Genomic DNA, 19972 nt, shown 5'->3' with positions numbered 1-19972 from the left:
TCATGCGATTTTCCTGGTATCAAGAAGCGGGCTTTAACGGATACGATTTAATGGATACGGCGGAAGAAATATGACGAGCGATAAAGTTTATACGTTCGATCATTTTTACTGGCGAATCGGTAAAAAGTTGTAAAGATAAGGACTCGCAGGTTCAATTACAGTCATATTAAAGATAAGTAAGTTTGGACACTATTTCCAAACATCACGGTATTAACGCGTTACTTTTTCTGAAACAAATGATTATTGTCTTTCATTTACGTCATAAATGTGTTCTAATGTCTATAGCTGGTCATGTACATAGCACGTGAAACGTACGTTCAGTTTCTTACGCAATGATCGCAAATGCAAGGAACGTTTGCGATTAAAAAAAATAAAAAACAAAGAACGTGCCGCTAGAGAAACAGATTAAACAGCCTCCTTCCTTCTTCGCTGAATAATGAATGAACAGATAAAGAATGCTAATGGCACAAGCTTGATTCTTCGTTTACGTGTGTTCAACTGAGAAACGAAGTGCAAACAGAGAGGATATCGCTTAAAACGAATGAAATAGAAAATAAAGGATTGCGCAATGATCCTTTGACATTTAAAATTGTATCGTACGTTTGTCTCGGTTTTAATCCGCTGGATAAAGCAAGAATCCGAATGATCGGTAGCCAGATAAACGAGCTGCCACGGCGGCAACCTACTAAAGGTATTTTCTGAATTTAACAACGCCGTTAAGTTGAGGCTGAAAGTGCGTATAACGATCCGCGTAATATCATTGAAATTGTTGCGAGACACTTCAGCCTGTACTTCCGGTTAAAACCGTTCATCGCCGCCCAAGATTAAAACACGCCATCCTCCACATCTTCCTCCCCCCCATAAATTCTTAAATGAAAACGCCAGCTCCCCGTTACCGAGCAATAAACGCGACATTATTTTTTTAACCTCGTTAATTGAAACGTTGCGAACATGCAAATTGCAAAAGCGAATAAATAAAGCCGGTATTTTTCCATTATCTTGACTTGGCTCGGATAAAACTCATTTGTATAGCTTCGTTAATCCCCTGATTCTGCTTAGCTCCGATACGCTAAACACTTTGCAAAAAAAAAGATTATTCGAATATCGTCGATGATATTGAGATTGAAAAATATTGGAATTATCATATACCGAAATTACTTGGCAATAAAGAAAAATACAATTGAATACAAGTAAATACAATGGAGTAAAATTATTAGAATCGAATATGAAAATATCGACAGACAGATACGGAGATATGACTCGTGTGCAATATAATTGTTTCGCGTTTGTACGATATCCAGTACACACGTGATGCAGCGATATTAAAGCTAATCTCACAGATATATTTTTCTCAAGTACTTAATTCCACGTAATGAAAGTGATACCCGAGAAACATCTGCAATTATAATAATTCAAGGTATAAACGTCTTTTACAATGACGCATCTTCGTACGAACATGAAACCTAATCTGTCGAACATTGGGATCTTTAGTTTGATAGAACAAAATTGATCATACGTAATTCGATAAAATAATATAAAACAAAAAATATTGTGCATCCATTATTTTCTTAGAAAAGGAAAGAAACTTTTCCGACGATCTAAAAGTTCGATAGTATTAAAATTAGTATTATTCATCAAATATTTTATTCCACATAATGAAAATGGTAGCGTGTCGTTCAAAGGAATCCGATCCTTTGTTCGGGACAATAGTTGCTAATTCCATAGTGGATGTGAAAAAATGAACCGCCACCCCCATCCGCTTCATTTTTTTAATCATTCAATTTGAATCCTCGCAAGAGACAAGGAGGAAGCCCGTACGAGCGAAGCTTTTAAAATCGGCGACTTTAAGAAAGAAGAAAGATGTACGGCGAGACCTGGAGATAGAGAGGGCAGGGAAACGAAAGTTCGCTGATAAGAAACGAACACGGAGGGCTGAAGGAGAATCCAAGGGAGAAGAAACACCAACGAGAGGGAAGATCGGCGAAAGAAAGAGGAAACGCACAAAAGGGAAAAGCCAGCAAAAGAACGACTTTCACAGGCGGAACCCATAAACGGAGACTTAGCAAAAGAGTGATGTGACGAGAGGAGAAATTGTACAATTCTCCAAGTAAGAAAATAGAAATGATGCGTTCTTTGTTTCGTTGTTAAAATATTTGGTGGAAAAATAATTTAAGTGGGCAGAATGTACGATGCGAGGAAAGGGAGAATTTGTAGAAGAAAAAGGTTTAAAAATTCTCCAAATGGAGGAAGAAAAGTAGAAAATAATGCATTATCCGTTTCGTTATTGATCTTTAACTACAGCCTCGGCTGAACCGATATCCTTATTTGTTAAATCATTCTGTTGTAAAAATTAATCCAACATAGATTCGTCTGCCAACATTTGTTTACCATTGATAATGAAATTCTGATAATCAAATGTATGGAAATTTATTCTTCTCAGAAAAAGCAGATCTGCAATTGTCAGAGAATTGAAATATTTGCTGTGAGATTATAAAATTATAAAAGAGAAGTCTATAACCTACTATCTTGTAATTTATCTTGCTCTCTCTTTCTCTCTCTCTCTCAATTCAGAAATATTATTAATTATTGCGCAAGATGGTCATGAAGAAAGGTGCGGATTTGAAGAAAGATATGGAGACAAGTAACGCGAAGAATGAAATAGAAGGTGGGTACAGGATATTGGTCATCTTGGTAATTGCTTGGTAAAGCTTGAATCGTCAGAACTTACAGTCTGTGAAATTGCGTAAAATGAAATTGCGTAAAATGAAATTGCGTAAAGTGAAATTATCTGTTACTCACGCTTATGTTCGGTCCGCCTTCCGTCATCGTTGTCGTGTTTCTCTTGCGTTCTTCTTACTGACAGCAACACACTCACCTTTTTTCTTGCACATTGCAGTTTCGCACTTTAGTTTTTTGCCTTTTCACTTTCCTACTTTCCCCTCGTTTGAGTGAAACATCGGGTCTCACGTGTCAATAACTTCTTCGAGAATGGTACTCTTGTTCCCTAATCGAGCAACTTTTGCAAATTTATCAGAGAACGAGCCAATGTTTTTAGGTACACGAAATTATCTAACGATCGAAAAATATATAACTTGATAACGATTGTTTTATCGCTCTTAATCCTGCTTCGTTCTAAAAATTCGAATACTATTCCCTGTTATATTCTATCGTCACACGAGAACGAAGAATTGAACCGTCTACAGTGCTACGTAACATGAAACCTATGTACTCGTTCCCTTTTTATTTTTATTTCATCTGTTCACCACTGTGTTACTATATTTTATTACTGCGTTATATTATACTAGCAACAGAACATTTATTTATAGCTATCTATTTGAAACTTCGAATTTTCGAATCTGAAATTTCGAATCGAAGAGAATTATAATAAATTACCCTGATAATTGCTAATTAATCAAACGAAATTTTGGTCGTAAATAAATTAAAACAGTTTTCAAACGATATTCGTGTTCTCTTTACAAGCTTACAAAATAATCCGTTTCACGAAATTTTTGTTAAATTTCCTTCTTTTTCTTTTTCTATAGTCATACCCCCACCCCGATTTCCATAATTCTCCGCTTCCCCAGAGATTATTTCAGAAGAAGGAAAGTCAGGCGAAATGAAATACAACTTCTTACTTGGAACGAATTACTTCATTAATCACGGAACTTTTGAATTACCTCTTTTTTTCTCACGGCGTCTCTCTTCGCGTCCTTTAAACTCCGCAATAATTAACGAGAATCAGTTCTCGAGGTATCACGGATGCAATATATAAGGATTTCCCGTGTTAAAACACCGGGCTTCTTCGCAAATATTTGCCAATCTTTTTTACGAAGGACATTTTAATACCTGCCTGCTACATAAACTACTCGAAAGTGGGCAATTTAACCACACAATCGCGAGTAAAAATTATGTATTGATGAACAGTGATTACATTATATGTAACGAGGTATTGTTATTTTATTATTATGAGTTGATAAAACTAATTTTACAGATATTACTAGGTATGCAATGAAATACTGACATTTGCAAGAGCCAAATATTTATGGAACGATTTTTCAATGAAATTTATATCTAGACCGTGGATATGTATGCATTTATTGGAAATTTAAATGCACAAAAATATCTAGAATACGTATAATATGCAAAACTATAAATTAGTTGTTTTATTAAATCCACTGAAATAAAAATAGATAAATACAATTGTAACCATTGTATCATTTAAAACCACATTTGAATTAAATAAAGGCTAAACACGTATATACATATGTATGTGTATCAATATGCACCGAGCAATTGATTTACTAATCGTATACAGATAACCTATACATTTATAACCATTGTATGTTTCGGGGTCATTCTCCAATGACATAAAAACTAAACGTGTATATACATATGTACACTGTATGTACATTATTGTATCCCTTGAAAGATTAATTCACTACAATTAAATAAAAACTAAACGTGTATGTACATTATTGCGTCCCGTGAAAGGTTAATTCGTCAAACCGATTTATCATTAATTTTTTCAAATTTTTTCGCAAACCCACGTACACATGCGTAAACCAACTTGTACTTGACAAAAGTGACACATTAAAGAAGAAAGGAGACAATTGATAACATCGATTTGAAAATTGAAGGAGGGGGGATGTAAGCGCGGGAATACAAATGTACATACGTAAGTAAAAAGTAAAAAATTGCTAACACGGCAAATCTGTGTCGAAAAAATAACTTCTACGACAAACACGTCTACCATGTATTACCAATGCAACTTTTAAACATTGCGAAAGATCGCTCCGTTGGCAAACTTTATCCTTGATAAATCTGTTTACGTACACATTCAGTTAACTGCGACACGATTTCTCTTCCAAAAATGACGCCTCTCAAACTTCCGTCACTCTTGTACCATTCCCGTAGAATTCACTGGTCCGAACCACCGAAAAACATGTCCCGAATACCATCTCCAAATACATCGCACTTTCTCCGTCACATGACCTCTAATTACGAGCTACGAATTCGTTTATTCGCTTTCACGACGTTTATTGACAAGCTATAATACCGAAGTGTCAACGAACGATCTAACAACCTTCAAGAATCCACTCATTTCATATTAGAACACGGTTTAACGAATTGTATCGAATTGAACACAAAATCGAATCGTATCGATAGTTATCGAACACTAGATGGGATCGAAAATTCTATAAGAACGATCGCCCTGAGCTATTTGTCGTCGATTTCACGGATGATACACGCGCACGACTTAGATTAATATACGTCGCTTGCCCAATTCAAAGTCGAGTTTCATACAAAAACTGGTCGCGTAAATAAAAATAACGCATTCGACTGTTCGAAGTACGATCGAAAGATCATCCAGCTTCGACGGCTGGCGGCGTACTAATAACGGACAGCCACGAAACGCGGAGAGTCTGCCTTACCGGCGCAAGCGTCTCTTCGAAGGAAGCGCAGATCACTGATACCAACACAACACCGCCATGGGGAATACCACGGAACACAAACACATCGATTGTATAGATACCTGTTGAATGTCGGGAGTCACCGACACGTTGGCGGTCAACTAAATCGAAAAGAGAGCGAACCGGCATCAAGTAGATAGATAGGTACAACCTTCTGTAATCTCAAGACATGTCCTTCTTCGAAATCGATGATCGCCTTCGTTAAGCCTTTAACACTACAACTATACTTGATTAATAAACTGCGGATTTTTATACAAACTCAGAATATAATTAATATAATTAAAACAGTAGAACTTGAATGGAGAATTGTCTTTTATAAAAAGCATTATACTTTAATTATTTTATGAAATTTTTCATATAACGTTCATCCTGTGCAATTTTGCACCTTTAAATTTCTTGTAAATGTATACAAATCCGCAGTGTAATGATTAGAATATTTGTAAAGTTTGTATCAAAGAAATGAAAATGAAAAATTTGTGAAAAAATACACGATGAAAGAAGAAAATAGATTTCTGTCCACACATTTTACAAGTTATTAGAGTCCCTAAAACTGAGGTGTAAAAATTTCTATGAAATATTAAGAATTGGTCATTATGGTAGTTCTGACGTTAAATACGATTTTCGTTAAAAAACAACAGAAATATTTTATGAATTTCGACAAGTTCAATGATAATTATGTGATCAGATAATGAAATTCAAAAACTTATAAAATATAGAATCGATCGGTTTGGCTTCTAAGAGACAGATATAATTTTGTATTTATACAGCTGTAACTTTTTTATAAAATAAATCTTCGTGTCCATATGTAAGCGCGTATATTTCTATATGAAGATTCGTGGAACTTTGTTTCTAAAAATTAAGTTCATTTATTGATATGGTGATAATGATGATGTATCTGACCGTGTTGTTGTTTTACAGAGGAAAAATTTTTAGAAGAACAATTTATGAGAAATATGATACAAGTTTTTATCAAACTCTCAGGAAATGTGCCTTTAAAATGTCCTAACGAGGATATGGAAACACTATAAAAATGAAAACATATAAAACAATAAAAATCAATTATGCGGAAGGCAGAAAGACTGGTATGTAAACTGGTTTAATATTTTCATTGAAGTAGTTGATCATACGACGTAATAAATATATCTGAAAAGTAAAAGATGAAATTTCTTTATTTCTTTTTTAAGAATTTCAAGGATTGAATATAAGAGTAAAATAACAGGGACCTTGTACACGAGCCGGATACCGATGTATACATTTTATTTCTTCTTATGTATACTTTCAAAGACCTTCGAATATTATTCAAAGAGTAAGCTGGACTGTAGAAATATTCTCGGCGACATCTGATAAAAGGTCATGTAAATTGAAACTTGGGATTGCCCTGTATCGTGGACGCAGGCTGTGGAATCCTGCGGTTTCTCCCAACATGTACTAGCGATAAAAGAAACAAAACTGCAGCTGGTCTGAGTGCAACGTTCAGGATGCCATGTAACCACAGTTTATAATCCGTGCACCGACGAATGCTCTCTGTCTCCAGTTTTAAAGCGAATTTATAACTGTACCACCGTAAAGAATGGTTTTTACTAAGAAAGGACAAAAATTTCAGGGATTATAAAATTGTAGGATTTTGGAAAATTCATGGGTAGAAGAGAATCATACCGTTTCGTTATAATGATTTATTTATTATAAAATTATGCTTCCAACAAATTGTAATATATGCATGCATGGAAACGAATCGATCGGACAGGCGATCATTAAAAAAATTTTGTTAATCGAACATTGATACACAGTCCTGTACGCGTTCCATCGTAGATTCGTATCGTTACGTTTGAAGCGAGTCACTGTACATATGGATCTCTTTATATTTTATAAACATTCCTTTCTTCCCTTTCTTTTTTTTTCTTTTTTTTTTTTTTTTTTTTTTGTTTGTTTTCATTCTCCATCGAATAATAGTTCTGCCGAATATTTCGTAGAACTTTACGTAAGGAAGAACAGAAACGTTTCTACAAAATTCGAAAGCTGCCTATGATAGCGTGACTCCTCATTTTCTAAGTTCAGAAAATCCTTGCTCCTCCTTACATAAAACATTTAAAATCATTCTTTCGCATAATAGATTGTTTCTCTTTCTATCTACAAAATACAAGATTATTGGCTGACTTTCATATCATAAAAAACGTATAAAACATTGCTGAAAATGAACCTTTAAACTCACTCGAGGTAACCCATACAGGAGTTACAAGAGAACGATCTACGTCGAATGAAATCAAATTTCATTTTCTCTCTCTCTCTCTCTCTCTCTCTCATTCTCTTTTTTTTCTTTATTCTCTCTCTCTCTCTCTCTCTCTCTCTCGTTTCTGTTTTATATTATTTAAACCTGGCACAATTTGCGGGAACGGAAGTCAGGAAAATTCGATAATACTCGACCAACGATGAGCCAGTAACAGTCTTCTTGAATATTTAAGCACGAGAAATTCGAATGGTCTTCTGATCCTACTATAAAATTCGTAAACTTCAAAGATGTATCATAGATGATACAAGTGAAAGAATAGACGCAGTAAGAGACGAAACCTCGAAACATGCATTACCGGAGGGACGCTTCTATCGAACAGTATTATGTATTTATTCTTCTTCGCGATTGATTTCAACGATTGAGAAATACAATGTAATCCCGATAATCCACATTAGCGATTTCACTGTCGGAAGATAACAAAGAAAGAAAATAAAATAAAAACGAAGAGAAACAATGTCGTCGAATATTACATCGATCGAATGCAATTTAGTTACTTATTATTCATTCAAAGGAGTAACATTAAAAATGCAAACCTATTCAAATAAGATAGTTTTACTAAAAATACTTTTATTATTAAATACTTGTTGCACAAGATACAGTGTGTTTTCAATGAGATTTATCGAGATTACACTGCACTTGATAATAAAAAGTATCGACAAGAATACTTATCGTTTAATGGTTTTCCGTAACAAAAACAGCCATTCTCCTCCTGAAGGGACGATTAAATAGTAAATAATTTTTCTTTTTTTATATTTATCTCATTTGGTTTTAATTTTCGTTATTTAATAATAAGTGCTAACCGTATTTCTATTCTCAACAAGTTCATTCCTTACAATGTTTAAACATAACAGCCTGCCAGCAGCGCAAAGACTAAAGATATTTCGCTTAGATCGTAATTCTTTTTTTCTTTTTAAACTTCACTATTTTCATGGTATCGGAATCCCTATATCCAATAAACAAGAGTAACACGAGGAATTAGCCAAAAAGCCTTTAGTAAAGATGCTGAGGACGTAGCTGAACCACTGCTCAATGACCATCCTCGTTATTTTTTCCTCGACTCCTAAATTTGCTTCTATTCTTCGCATTTCTTTTTCTTTTCCTTTGCTTCTCTTGCCAGCGACAAACTACTATATAACGTTTTACTTCTCTCTTTATTTTGTTAACCGCGAAACTGACGGAGCAAAGACGCAACGTTTTGTGTAAGCGTTCTTGAAAAAACTCGTGATGCAATCACACCATTTTGGTAACGTCACGTACAACTCGTTGCTTATTATTTCATTTTTTTTTTTTATTTTCTTTTGTTTTAACGATTCTTAATTATAGGCCTCTGGCAGAGCCGATTCTTGCGAATGCGTTCCACAGGCATCTAGGCACGACAGATATAAAAGTAGTACATTCAGGAATATTCAGATTTATAACAATCGATATTCTAAAATAGTGCTATCACGTTCATCTAACTCTAAAACGACGTTTTCATTTCTTTTTGCAATTTTTTTCGTTTTTCTTTCTTTTTTTATTATTATTATTATTATTATTTGCCGCTAAATTACGAGCTGGTAGCGTTGAAGCAACTATATATCACTTGTGTGTCATTAAATGTCTGTCGTTTGCGCATCAGTGGAAACCTCGCTCAAAAGAATAACGCCTCAAACTTGCATTCTAAAATTTGTTTTCTTATCTTCTTTTTTTTATTATTGTTAATTATTACGACATCAAGCACGCGGCCATTCTTTCTGACCTTTCGAATTCGTATAAAATTTTTTTGTTTATTTAAAGTATATATACAAGATGTATATCACCGCAAGTGAACAAAAATTTATCAATTAATTCGAGAGGTGATTCTGAATAAGAACTATCATGTAGAAGTAGTTAAAGCTTTGATGTGTTTTTAGAAGAATGTTTAACTCTGAAATATTTTATCAGAAATTATTGTTTCATCACTTTGCTGATATTTGCATTTCATACGCTTTTAATATATAAAATAATATATAATATAAAATAAAAGAATTTATTAACTTTTTTAGATAAAATTTTCTAGAAAGAATCCACTCCAAATCATTCCCAGAATCAACTTGTAAAATTTTGTCCACGCATTGTGACTCACCCTGTATATATGGTGTTCGATAAACCATAAATTCCTATGATATGAAGAAAATCTCCCGCCAAAAGCAAGACAACCTGTTTTAAAACAATTACGAATGAATCTTAGTAAATAAATCGTTTGAGCTTTCAGTTCGACCATTAACTTCGTGTATGATCTAACCTGTATGCCGAGTATCTATTGAACATCGAGCACAGATAATTTAAGAATGTGAAAACGTACATATAAGTGTGAAAAAACTGTCGTATTGTCAGCGATAGATCTCTCCATACGCAAGAAATCTACAATTTATAAAATACTCTGTGTATTATTTAAAACACTTAGGACCCTTATTTACTAGGTTTCTTTTACATCTCATGTTTTTTTTTTTTTTTTTCATTTCTTTGATAGCGAGTATGTAGTATTTTCATAAATCTCGCGATACCTTACGTAAATCAACTCGAAGAGTATATAGGAAATTATCAGCATTTTTCCTTCTTTTTTTTTTATAGATTACTACGGACATGGATACATTTTCCGAATGTGCTGGGTGCAATGAGAGAAAGCTTTTTTTTCGTTCACCGAGATACAAAGAAAAAGATATTACAATACACATCTTGATACTTTTTGATACAAAAGGGAGGGTGGGGAAAGAGGAGAGAGATAATTATGACAATGTTGACTTCTCTAAACGATCAAATTCTGTTGCAGACGGTTGTCGTCGAATGTTGTGACCGCTCGATTGATTAGATCCGACTCATCGCTGTTTCGTTTCTCTCTTCGAAAAAGCTAACTCCCAAAATCACTGCAGCAAAAGAGAGGATATATGGGAAGAGATTGCGGTAGAGACTAGCAATTGTTAGGATCCGGTGGCGTAACAAGATATTCGTCTGCGCGTTTGTGATCGGACAATGCCCGCATTGTGTACGTGTCTTGGGGTAAGTCGCTTTTCCTTCGCAAAAGTGGCTTTGTTTTATTGGAGTTGGTCATGTTTTTTGCCTATGGCAAAAAAGATTAATTTAGACTCCTGAATAAACAAACGATCAAGGACGAGAGAAAGATCGATTCCGATCTGTCATACCTCGTTCGCTTTCGCTTCTATCTTTTCCAATGTGAGCGGAGTCTGATCTGTATCACCGTCTTCGTCAGGTAGAGGGCTGCCTAATTGTTGTTGCAATGTCGTGCCAGATGTTGTATTCGTAATACCTTTTAAAGCTGCGTTGTAATTCGGATGTCTCATCGCTAATGCTTCAACGCGCATCCACGCTTCGTCCCTGTCTTTCATAAACTTCCTTTCTCTCTGTCGATCCTACGAATATTTCATTCAACGTTATTCTTTTGTCCTTGTTTCGTAATAATTAAAAACGTACCTGATAATACTGTTGCGTACACTCGTCGAATACTTTCTGATTCATCTCCATGAATAGCTTCAATGCATTATAAATCAAGCCGTGAATAGTTTTGTTCCAATGATTTCGAGAATTTCTGTAAAATGCTGGATACATGATTGGTAGGATAACTGCATAGTTATCCGATATAAGGGACATTATGTATTCGTTGTTCCAGTAATACAGAGCCCTTTCAGCCACCTGATAAAAACACGATAAAATATTTTTTATAAATATTAATTTATATAATATCAAAAATTGTAATTTACATGATCTATCATTAATAAAAAGAATATTGACAATACCTGAAAGTGTGGAGATGATACACATTTCGCTAATTGTCTAAATAATGGGTCCATGACTTTTTGAAATTCCGCAGGTTCAATCACATCGAGAATTTCTTCGAGCTCATTTAAAAACATTACTTCTTTAGGGGAATGTGTTTTCGGCCAAAATTTCAGCAGGCTTCTAATAACAGGTTCAGTCAATGATGGATCCTTCTCCAAGAACTGAACTACGCAGTATGCTAATTGCGGATGATATACAGAGAGCGATTTGGCTTTGTGTAAAGGTAAAAGTACCTTCAATAGAAATATTTTGTGTTCTTCTTTTAATGGTAGTGCGAACCCATTGATTATACTAAACAAACAAACAATCGATAAACATATAGCATACTATAAAACAACTATCGTTTACAATGAAAAATTCAAAGTTACCTTCCCAAAATTTCAAGGAGTTCGGCAATTCCATTATGGTGTTCGGTTTCATATATAAATCGATAAAAGACATTATTTATTTGTTTCCTGATGTACGCTCTAAGTCCCAAAAACTTCCCATAAATTCTATGAAGCGTTGTCTTCAGGAAATCTCTTTCCCGTGGATCCTCCGAGTCAAATAGTTCCAAAAGTTGCAACACGAACTTCTGGTCTATGTAACGTCTAGCGATGGAGGGCTGAAAATCCTGAGACTCGAGCAATCGTAAGAAGAATTCGTAAACTAGTTGCAAGTGAGGCCAGGCTGCTTCCAACGTTGGCTCATCCTCTTCCGGATCGAACTCCGCGCCGTTCGGGTTCGACGATGGTGGAAGAGTGCGAAACAGATTCACTGCAAACTGAAAAATTTTGAATTCTAAATTAGTAAAATCGCATACGAGTAATGGTTACAAAAAGTATTTACACGCCATTGTATTTGTTATAGCATTTACATACTAAGTAATTGGACCCAAGTACATACATTATATTTCGTATTATATAATTACAAAAATTTACTATGTACTACTGAACTGTAATACTGAAAATGAAACGTAGGTCCTAACAATAAATTCATTAAAAAATAACAATACGTTCCATATATTTTTTATGACCACTATAAATTCATTACACCTGCAGAAATCCTTCTTTCATGAAACAATCTGTTAGTAATGGATTTATGGTCATACTGGCAATGCATTAAGCGGTTCGGGTTAGGTCGTGCTCACCATGTTCACCGCTTCAGGGTAGATCGCCTCCGTGATCACGTTTTTGTTCTTGGTGACATATTCGACCATCTCGTTGAGGGCAGTACGCTTCACCTCTTTCCATTTTAGATCCGAAAGAGGATCGGACTCGAAGTCGAATAGCACACAACATTGCCGTAGTTTCTGGATGAATAATTCTTCTCTTTCGTTTCCTTGTTGAGTTTCTAAAGAAAATATTAGATTTTTAATTATCTAGTGAGTTCATAGATTTTCTGTATTTACTAATATCTAATGAATACATTTCAGATTTCAGGTACATTGTATACTCACATAGAACCTAAGTTTTCCCTCTCTGAGGATATATATACGCGCACACCCTACGTCACTTACATATACAGACATGTATACCTTGAATAGATCCATGGACTCTTTCTCTTGGACTCTCTCCCTCTTTCATACTTCTGTTTCCCCCCATAAATTCATCTCCCTCCTCTATACGAACAGACCCATGAACATGCATACACACGATTCACACCAACCATGGACTCTCTCTCATGGACTCTTTCTATCCCTGGTATACCTTGTTTTCTCTCACATTCGTAAACTCTTATCTCGAACTTTCTCTCGTATTAAGTACATTCCCCTTTCTCTCGCATTCTTGCATAGATTTCCATTCTTTTGCTCATTGAATTCCCACCTTTTCTACATTTCTTTTTCTCGTACATTCTCTCCCTTATCCTCTTAAACGCTCTCATGAAACTCCCTTTCTCAATTGTTTGCTACTTGTCTTGAACTTTTCGTAATTTCGTACGCCTGCCTCGTAAATTTATTCATTGTCTTTTTCATTAATAATTTCTCCCTCTTTGGAGATTCTTTCATAGATCCTATCCGTCTCTCTTGGACTCTTCCGTTTCTCACGTCTCACCTTATTTCATTGACCTATGTCTTTCTCTTTCTTTCACACACTCGTACCCTCTCCCTCTTTATACTTTTCTAAATGCACGAGTTCATACAATCGGGGAAAAAATAAGTGAACAGTTAGTGGAAATAAGTACCAATGAAGTTTTGTTAAATGCGGTCTATTTACACAAGAATGTAGACATTGCTTTTATTTATTTACTATCTAATCTATATCCTATAAGGATATATAAAAAATAGAATATATGTATATATACAATATAATATATATACACATTTATATATCCATATATATATATAGAAACACGTAGTTATAGATCTAATAAGTGCAATGTAGGCTGTGTATGATGTGAGAAAGGGAATAAAGAAATGTGTCGAAAATTAATTTGTGAGACAAACTCCATCTTGTAACCGGCAGAAAAAATGACTAATAAATGTATTAATTAAAACGACATATAATAAGTAAAAGTAAAGTATATAAAACCAGTAGTAGTTTAATCAAACTTCATTGATACCCACTTCCACTATCTGTCCACTTATTTTTGTCCCTGACTGTATATTTTGACAATTACTGGAATTAAGACAAGAAGCAAACTTCAGAGGTTTCATTACCGATTAATAGGGGTCGTAACGGTTGATAATGCGAAGTGAAGTTGGTCAAGTAAGGTTTATTCGATTCTCGAGATAAAACAGTAGCCAAGGCGAGCCCCTGGTGGAAGCTTGGACTTTTTGGCAGGCCACCAGTCGAAAAAGGAATATATCCATCCACGTGAACCATCTTATTGCCCAACAGTGTCTAACGTTCTCTGATATCGGTCACCGGAACTTGTCTCCTTTTCCCCGGCTCGGTTCACGGTAAATTACATCCCTATACGCACCGGTTTCCTTGTTCACATAACAATCTGTTGCTTCGACGTAACTGACCGTTCTTTCGGAGCAAGAACAAGTCACATCTCCATTCGTACGTTGATATTAATGCACGAGGATTTCGCAAACGTTTCGTCACCTAACTTATCGGTTTGTAATGGACGCAGTGGAATCAAGGGAAAAGACGCGTTGCGAATTCGAATAGAGAAAATACCGCTGCTATCAAAGGCCGTTTGAACGAGAAAGGACTGTTTATGTTAGAAAAGTAGGAATCGCGAATGACGCGTGAGCGCATGCGTGAACCACCGCGCCTTACAATCGATACGTTCTGACGTAGCTGCTTTCGCAATCCTCTGCGACCGGGATTAAAAAAGTAAAAGTAACTTAATTAACTGTCTTTTTTGCGTCACAGTTATATCAATTTCAAATTGATTTATAAATTAAAAAATAGACTAATTTTTTAAACAGTCAATTGGAAAAAGTACGCAATAGTACTTATCACTGTGGTATGTACATACATGTATTAAAAAGTTACTGTTTCCATGATGGCAACGATGATACACATATATATTGTTCATATCGTTTTCATGAATGAAAGCGAATTTAATTTTATAGAGTGTTCGCTATTAGAACGACGTTAAGGATTATTCGAATCCAGATATCATTTAAAATGCATCAAGCAAACGGAAGTCTGTAGATTTCCGGTCGATACATCGATCACTTAAATACTGCCATCCATACACCAATTTCCCCACGGATTTCTGTTCCATGGATAAAGTTCCCTATCTGATTGATAATGATCAAAGAATATTCGATATCCTTTCACTTTTTAACTCTCGTTCCTCCTACTTCCTCCGCTTCTTAAATATTCTATTCCTTTTTTCGCAATTAAATTTCGCTTTCATTCATGTTACTTATTCAAATATCTCGATTACGTGCCACAAGATTTTTTTTAACTAAAGTTCTTCAAGATACCTCCGATCAGTCGGAAATGTTGGTCAGTTATACATTTCACGATGTATATTTCTAGATCAAAATCATCTCTCACGAAAAGTTTGAAAATTCTCTTATGTCCCAGCAGGCGCATACAATGCACCGTGAAATTTTAAATTAGAATGGTGACATTAATCACTCTGATATTTTTTCACATTCAATTATTTTTTTATATTTCGATTTATCAAAACGGCAAAATGCACTGCAATTTAACTTACATAAAACACCGGTATATACCTATAAGCAACTACATACACTCCAATATACGCTCGGTGCATTCATTAAGTATATTGCGGTTTATTCCTGGCAAAGGATAATAATGATAAGGTTTATTGCTCCTACTTTGGCGACTTGTTACACTAATCAATCATTATGTGGCAATCATTGCTGAAGAAAGCGGAATTGCTCGCTTAGAGAACATTGAAGACATTAATAGATCTTGATGAATTTGTCGCAGAATGAAATTTCTAAGGAAATTGTCTGATCATAATTCGAGCTGAGAACTATTATGACTTTTTTTAAGTCGTACCAAAAATTAAGCGTATTATAGTAATTATTAAACTGCGAAATTTTATGTAGTTTCATAAATTTATTAACGTAATTAAAGAAACAGTACCCATGTAAAGACTTATTCCACCTATTAAATATTATAAAATGTAGTTCACTTTGAAGAATTTTTTATATTTTTGTATATTAGGAGTATCTATTTTGTACATTTTTACACCTTTTAATTTCCTATAAATACATAGAAATTCACAGTTTAATAATTATAAAAACTAACACTTTTGCAATTTATCTGGAAAAATCTTCTATTCTGAATATTTTTAATAATAATATTGTAATTAACAATAATTAAATATTAATAATTAAAATCGTTGTAATTTATTTTTCTATAAATAGCTAGAAACTTTTTTACTTAATTTTTTATCAGATTTTCAAGTAACAAAATTTATTTCATAAACTTACCGGATAGAAGCGGCAACTTTTGAAGTTCACGATTTTTCGATATGTTAAATCTTGAGCTACTTTGCCGTTTATCTTTCTTTATCACAGGGCCTCCGGGTTGGTATTTGATTTTGTTAATCAACGTTGGTGGTGGTGGTGCGGCGGCTACCGATGGTCCTGCTGCTACCTTATTCGTCTATGAAAGAATAGAAATAATTTTATAATAATAAAAACTTAAGGATATAAAATTTTTTTATATAAAGATTTATTAAAAGTCTTATAATGCAATGTAAAATTGCTGATACAATGTGTGCATAAAAATTGCATATGTGAAGCAACAAATAGTTTGACAATTTGACTATTAAGAGAGAGAATTCCTTGTCTAAATGTGCATTTGATCTATGTTTCAACAATGGAACAACTTGAAATAGAGATAGGTGCAACTTTTGTTTGGTTTAGTGACTTACATATCTTTTATAGTACTCATCAAAGTATAGTTTCTTTGAAAATGTTTTGTATTGTATAAAGAGATGTCATCAAGAGAAATTTCATCGTGCTCCATTATATATAATTCAGAAATGATAAACAAAAATTGTCCGCTAAAAGCAAATGTACATGTCAGTCTATGTGTAATCCTCATTACATTCAACACAATTGTTCCAACGTTGCATTAATGCCTGGCTTCCTTGAAAGAAGTTTTGTGGTTGATCTTGAAACCATTTATGCACTATTGGTCTTGACTCTTCGTCTGAGCTGTTGTCCATTTAGAGTATCTTCTAGTGGCCAAAAAAGATGACAATTACTTGTGAATGATTTTTAGACAATTATATAGTACATAGTAACGCTTTTATTAATATTTTGGATCTACTAGTGTAAAATGAAAAAATTGAGATAGAGGTGCAAGAATGACTTCAACACCAATCACAAAACTTCTTCTTGAGGAACCTAGTTGACGATGGTAGTCCTTGTGGATGTGTATCCCATAACAATTAGGCATAAGTATATTCCCTCTTGGCTGTGTAAGATGAATTTTGATTTTTCTTGCTTCTATATTTGCTGTTAACATGCTACATTAAATCTTTTGCTCTGTTAAATATTTTTGTGATTGATTGAATATTCTTGAAAATACATGCATATATGTATATAATTTTCAAAGTTTCTACTTTGCTTTTTACCATTACAAGAATAAATAAATTTATTAAGACAAATTAAAAAATGCTCTAAAATACGAAAATTATCATGAATACATGATTAATAATTTATATTCTTTAAATAATAAATTATTATTATTGTAATAATTATTATTAATTACGAGATAAATTGTCGTTTATTGTAATATAATTAATAATATTGTAATTGTAAAATAATATTGCATGCACAGAGCAAATTTATGAATCAAACATGAAATAATTTTTCGTGTTTCAATACAATCAATTGATAATTAATCGATTATAAATTTTTTCGTTATCGGCAATCGATAATTGCATAGATGCGACGCGCTTTAGTTTCTTAAGCAGTACATTACGCAATATTTACATTACAAATATTTTATTTTCATAAATAATACCATGCTACTTCATAATATTATTTGTTATAAATCACGTGAGGTCAATTTAATCGTATTAACCATAAATATTGTAAATCGCATTCTTTAATCGATATACTAAAACCAATTATTTACATTGTAGAAATTAAAAGAAATTAGAAAAAATGTAATATGAAATACTTTGCAAAAGAACCGACTAAATATAATAAGATAATAATATATTATAATAAGATAAAAATTATATAAATATAATGCCAAACTCACAAGCTGAATTAATTTGCTATACAATAATGAACATATTAGTCTTTACAGTTTATTAACATTGTTTAGCATATATTTAATTGCGCGGTAATTCCATGCTTGGAATTCGCTCCATTCATACCGTAAGTGATTGCACTCCACATAGATTGTACATTAATTATGTTCAGGAAGCGTGTTAGAAAATAACGTATTATTCCGCTTATCTTTGAAATCATAAATTATTTTAACGAGGAAAGCCACATATGCTCGCGTGTAACAAAATGATAAGAAACATAAGCCAAAAAGAAATATATATCAGTTAATTCGTAAGGCATCTTTCGTTTACATCGTTTTCTATTTATCAACTAAGTCCACGCTTAAGCGCCACCTGTGCCAAGCAACATTTTTTTCAATGAGAACTTTAAAATTGTTTTACGAAATAGTATTCGTATAATACTAGTTAAATAAAAAAAGCAATGCTGAGTAATTATATGATAAGAGAAGCGTGTATTTTGAAATAAACGCGTGTACACAGCTCGGCGAAAAGAAACATTTCAGGTGGCACACGATGTCGAAGATGGACACTGAATCGTTTTCAGAGGATAAATGATAAATGAAGTTTCACAGAGAAATGACACGACACCAAATAACTTTAATAAACGAATCGGTGACGTGCGTAAAAATGAAAAGAGAAGATCCACGACAGAAAGAATCAACGATGACAGAAGTCGACTCGAATTGAATCGAGCCACATCAATAAGAACATAGAAGAACGATATAACCTCACCTCGTCACTGGTCTCGCCATCCTTGCCGTTCTTTCCCTTGTCCTTGCCGATCTTCGTCGCATCCTGGAACAAAACGAGTTAATTGCACCGCTTTATACCAGCGTACAATGCCACGACAGCACCGATTCACATTCAAGACGCGATCCGCAAATAGACGAGAACTCGCACTTGCGATGTCACACGGAACGGAAACGCGAAAATTAGTTAAAAGTACCATTGTCAGGTTCTTGAAACGTTTGCTCGAGAAAAATGCGCCAGCGAAACGAATATCAAGAAATCAGAATCACGCTACACCCTTCGGTGTCTCGGCTACCGGGGTTGTTTCCCCGTACTCTCTTTACTCTCCCTTCTTTCTTTTCTCTCCTATCCCTGTCATCGTCTAACTATCTATATCTCTCTCATGCCCATAGACACATAGAGACTACTGACTACGGACTCCTTCTTTCTCTGAAGCGCGCGCGTGCCCGCGATCTCTCCTCGTCCAAGGAACACTGTTTTCACGTATGCGAGAGTACCAATCGCATAAGAGACGATTAGAGGAGACAGGAGCGACATGCAACATAATGAACGCACCTTTTCTTTTTTCGACTGCCGACTCGACATATTATCGATCAAAAATTAGGAGTACGCGTGATCGAGTCAAATGCGAGTTAGCACAGTTCGAAAACACGTAGTAACACATCGATCAGCAGGAACCGAGCCGACACGAGACACTCAGAAGCAGCGGCCATTGGCTACGCTTAGCCATTGTACTTTCAGCCGGCGATTCGCGCCACTCACTGAGAACGCTTAAGCTTACAATTTTTCCCTAGTTCTTCGCTTCAGAAACTTCCTTTTATATGCTCCTTTTATTACAGCAAGAGAATTCTCGCTGTTATTCGAATTATCCGCGCGTAACACGTGCTAATTAAATATTTCATGAGTACTACGAGTTAACGTTACAGGGATCCGATAATTTGTAACGCGCCTCTGCTATGTTCTACGATAACACAGG

At 34.4% G+C, this 19972-nt stretch overlaps 2 protein-coding genes across 8 annotated transcripts in view; both read right to left on the bottom strand.

Annotated features, from left to right (window-relative positions):
• Positions 1–5407, bottom strand: part of LOC132914090 (venom dipeptidyl peptidase 4) — a 292561-nt gene extending 287154 nt beyond the window's left edge. Inside the window, exons 1-2 of one of the 3 annotated variants that reach the window (XM_060972911.1) lie at positions 4830–5407; positions 2800–2994 (exon numbers count right to left, since the gene is read on the bottom strand). In XM_060972911.1, coding sequence (XP_060828894.1) covers positions 2800–2826 — 27 coding nt within the window. In that variant the 5' untranslated portion in view covers positions 2827–2994; positions 4830–5407. Of the gene's footprint in view, positions 1–2799; positions 3017–4829 lie in introns of all 3 variants that reach the window. The other 2 variants (XM_060972908.1, XM_060972909.1) reach the window with 2 other exon arrangements.
• Positions 5408–10326: 4919 nt separating this feature from the next.
• Positions 10327–19733, bottom strand: LOC132914022 (serine/threonine-protein phosphatase 2A 56 kDa regulatory subunit gamma isoform-like). 5 transcript variants are annotated; one of them, XM_060972781.1, is made up of 9 exons: positions 19552–19733; positions 18979–19041; positions 16427–16601; positions 12704–12906; positions 11943–12337; positions 11532–11865; positions 11209–11427; positions 10920–11147; positions 10327–10837 (listed from the first exon to the last, which is right to left on the bottom strand). In XM_060972781.1, exons 1-9 carry the CDS (start codon positions 19579–19581, stop codon positions 10688–10690), a joined length of 1797 nt encoding a protein of 598 aa, XP_060828764.1. In that variant the 5' UTR covers positions 19582–19733; the 3' UTR covers positions 10327–10687. The 5 variants fall into 5 exon arrangements, with proteins under 5 accessions (XP_060828764.1, XP_060828765.1, XP_060828766.1 ...); XM_060972782.1 differs by lacking the exon at positions 19552–19733 and adding an exon at positions 19193–19472; XM_060972783.1 differs by lacking the exons at positions 16427–16601; positions 18979–19041; positions 19552–19733 and adding an exon at positions 14213–15599.
• Between the last annotated feature and the right edge of the window lie 239 nt (positions 19734–19972).

This window comes from Bombus pascuorum, chromosome 14 (genome assembly GCF_905332965.1).
Source record: "Bombus pascuorum chromosome 14, iyBomPasc1.1, whole genome shotgun sequence".
NCBI classification, from domain to species: domain Eukaryota; kingdom Metazoa; phylum Arthropoda; class Insecta; order Hymenoptera; family Apidae; genus Bombus; species Bombus pascuorum.
Note: the sequence above shows the minus strand (reverse complement) of the source record. Positions and strands in the feature narration are given on the sequence as shown.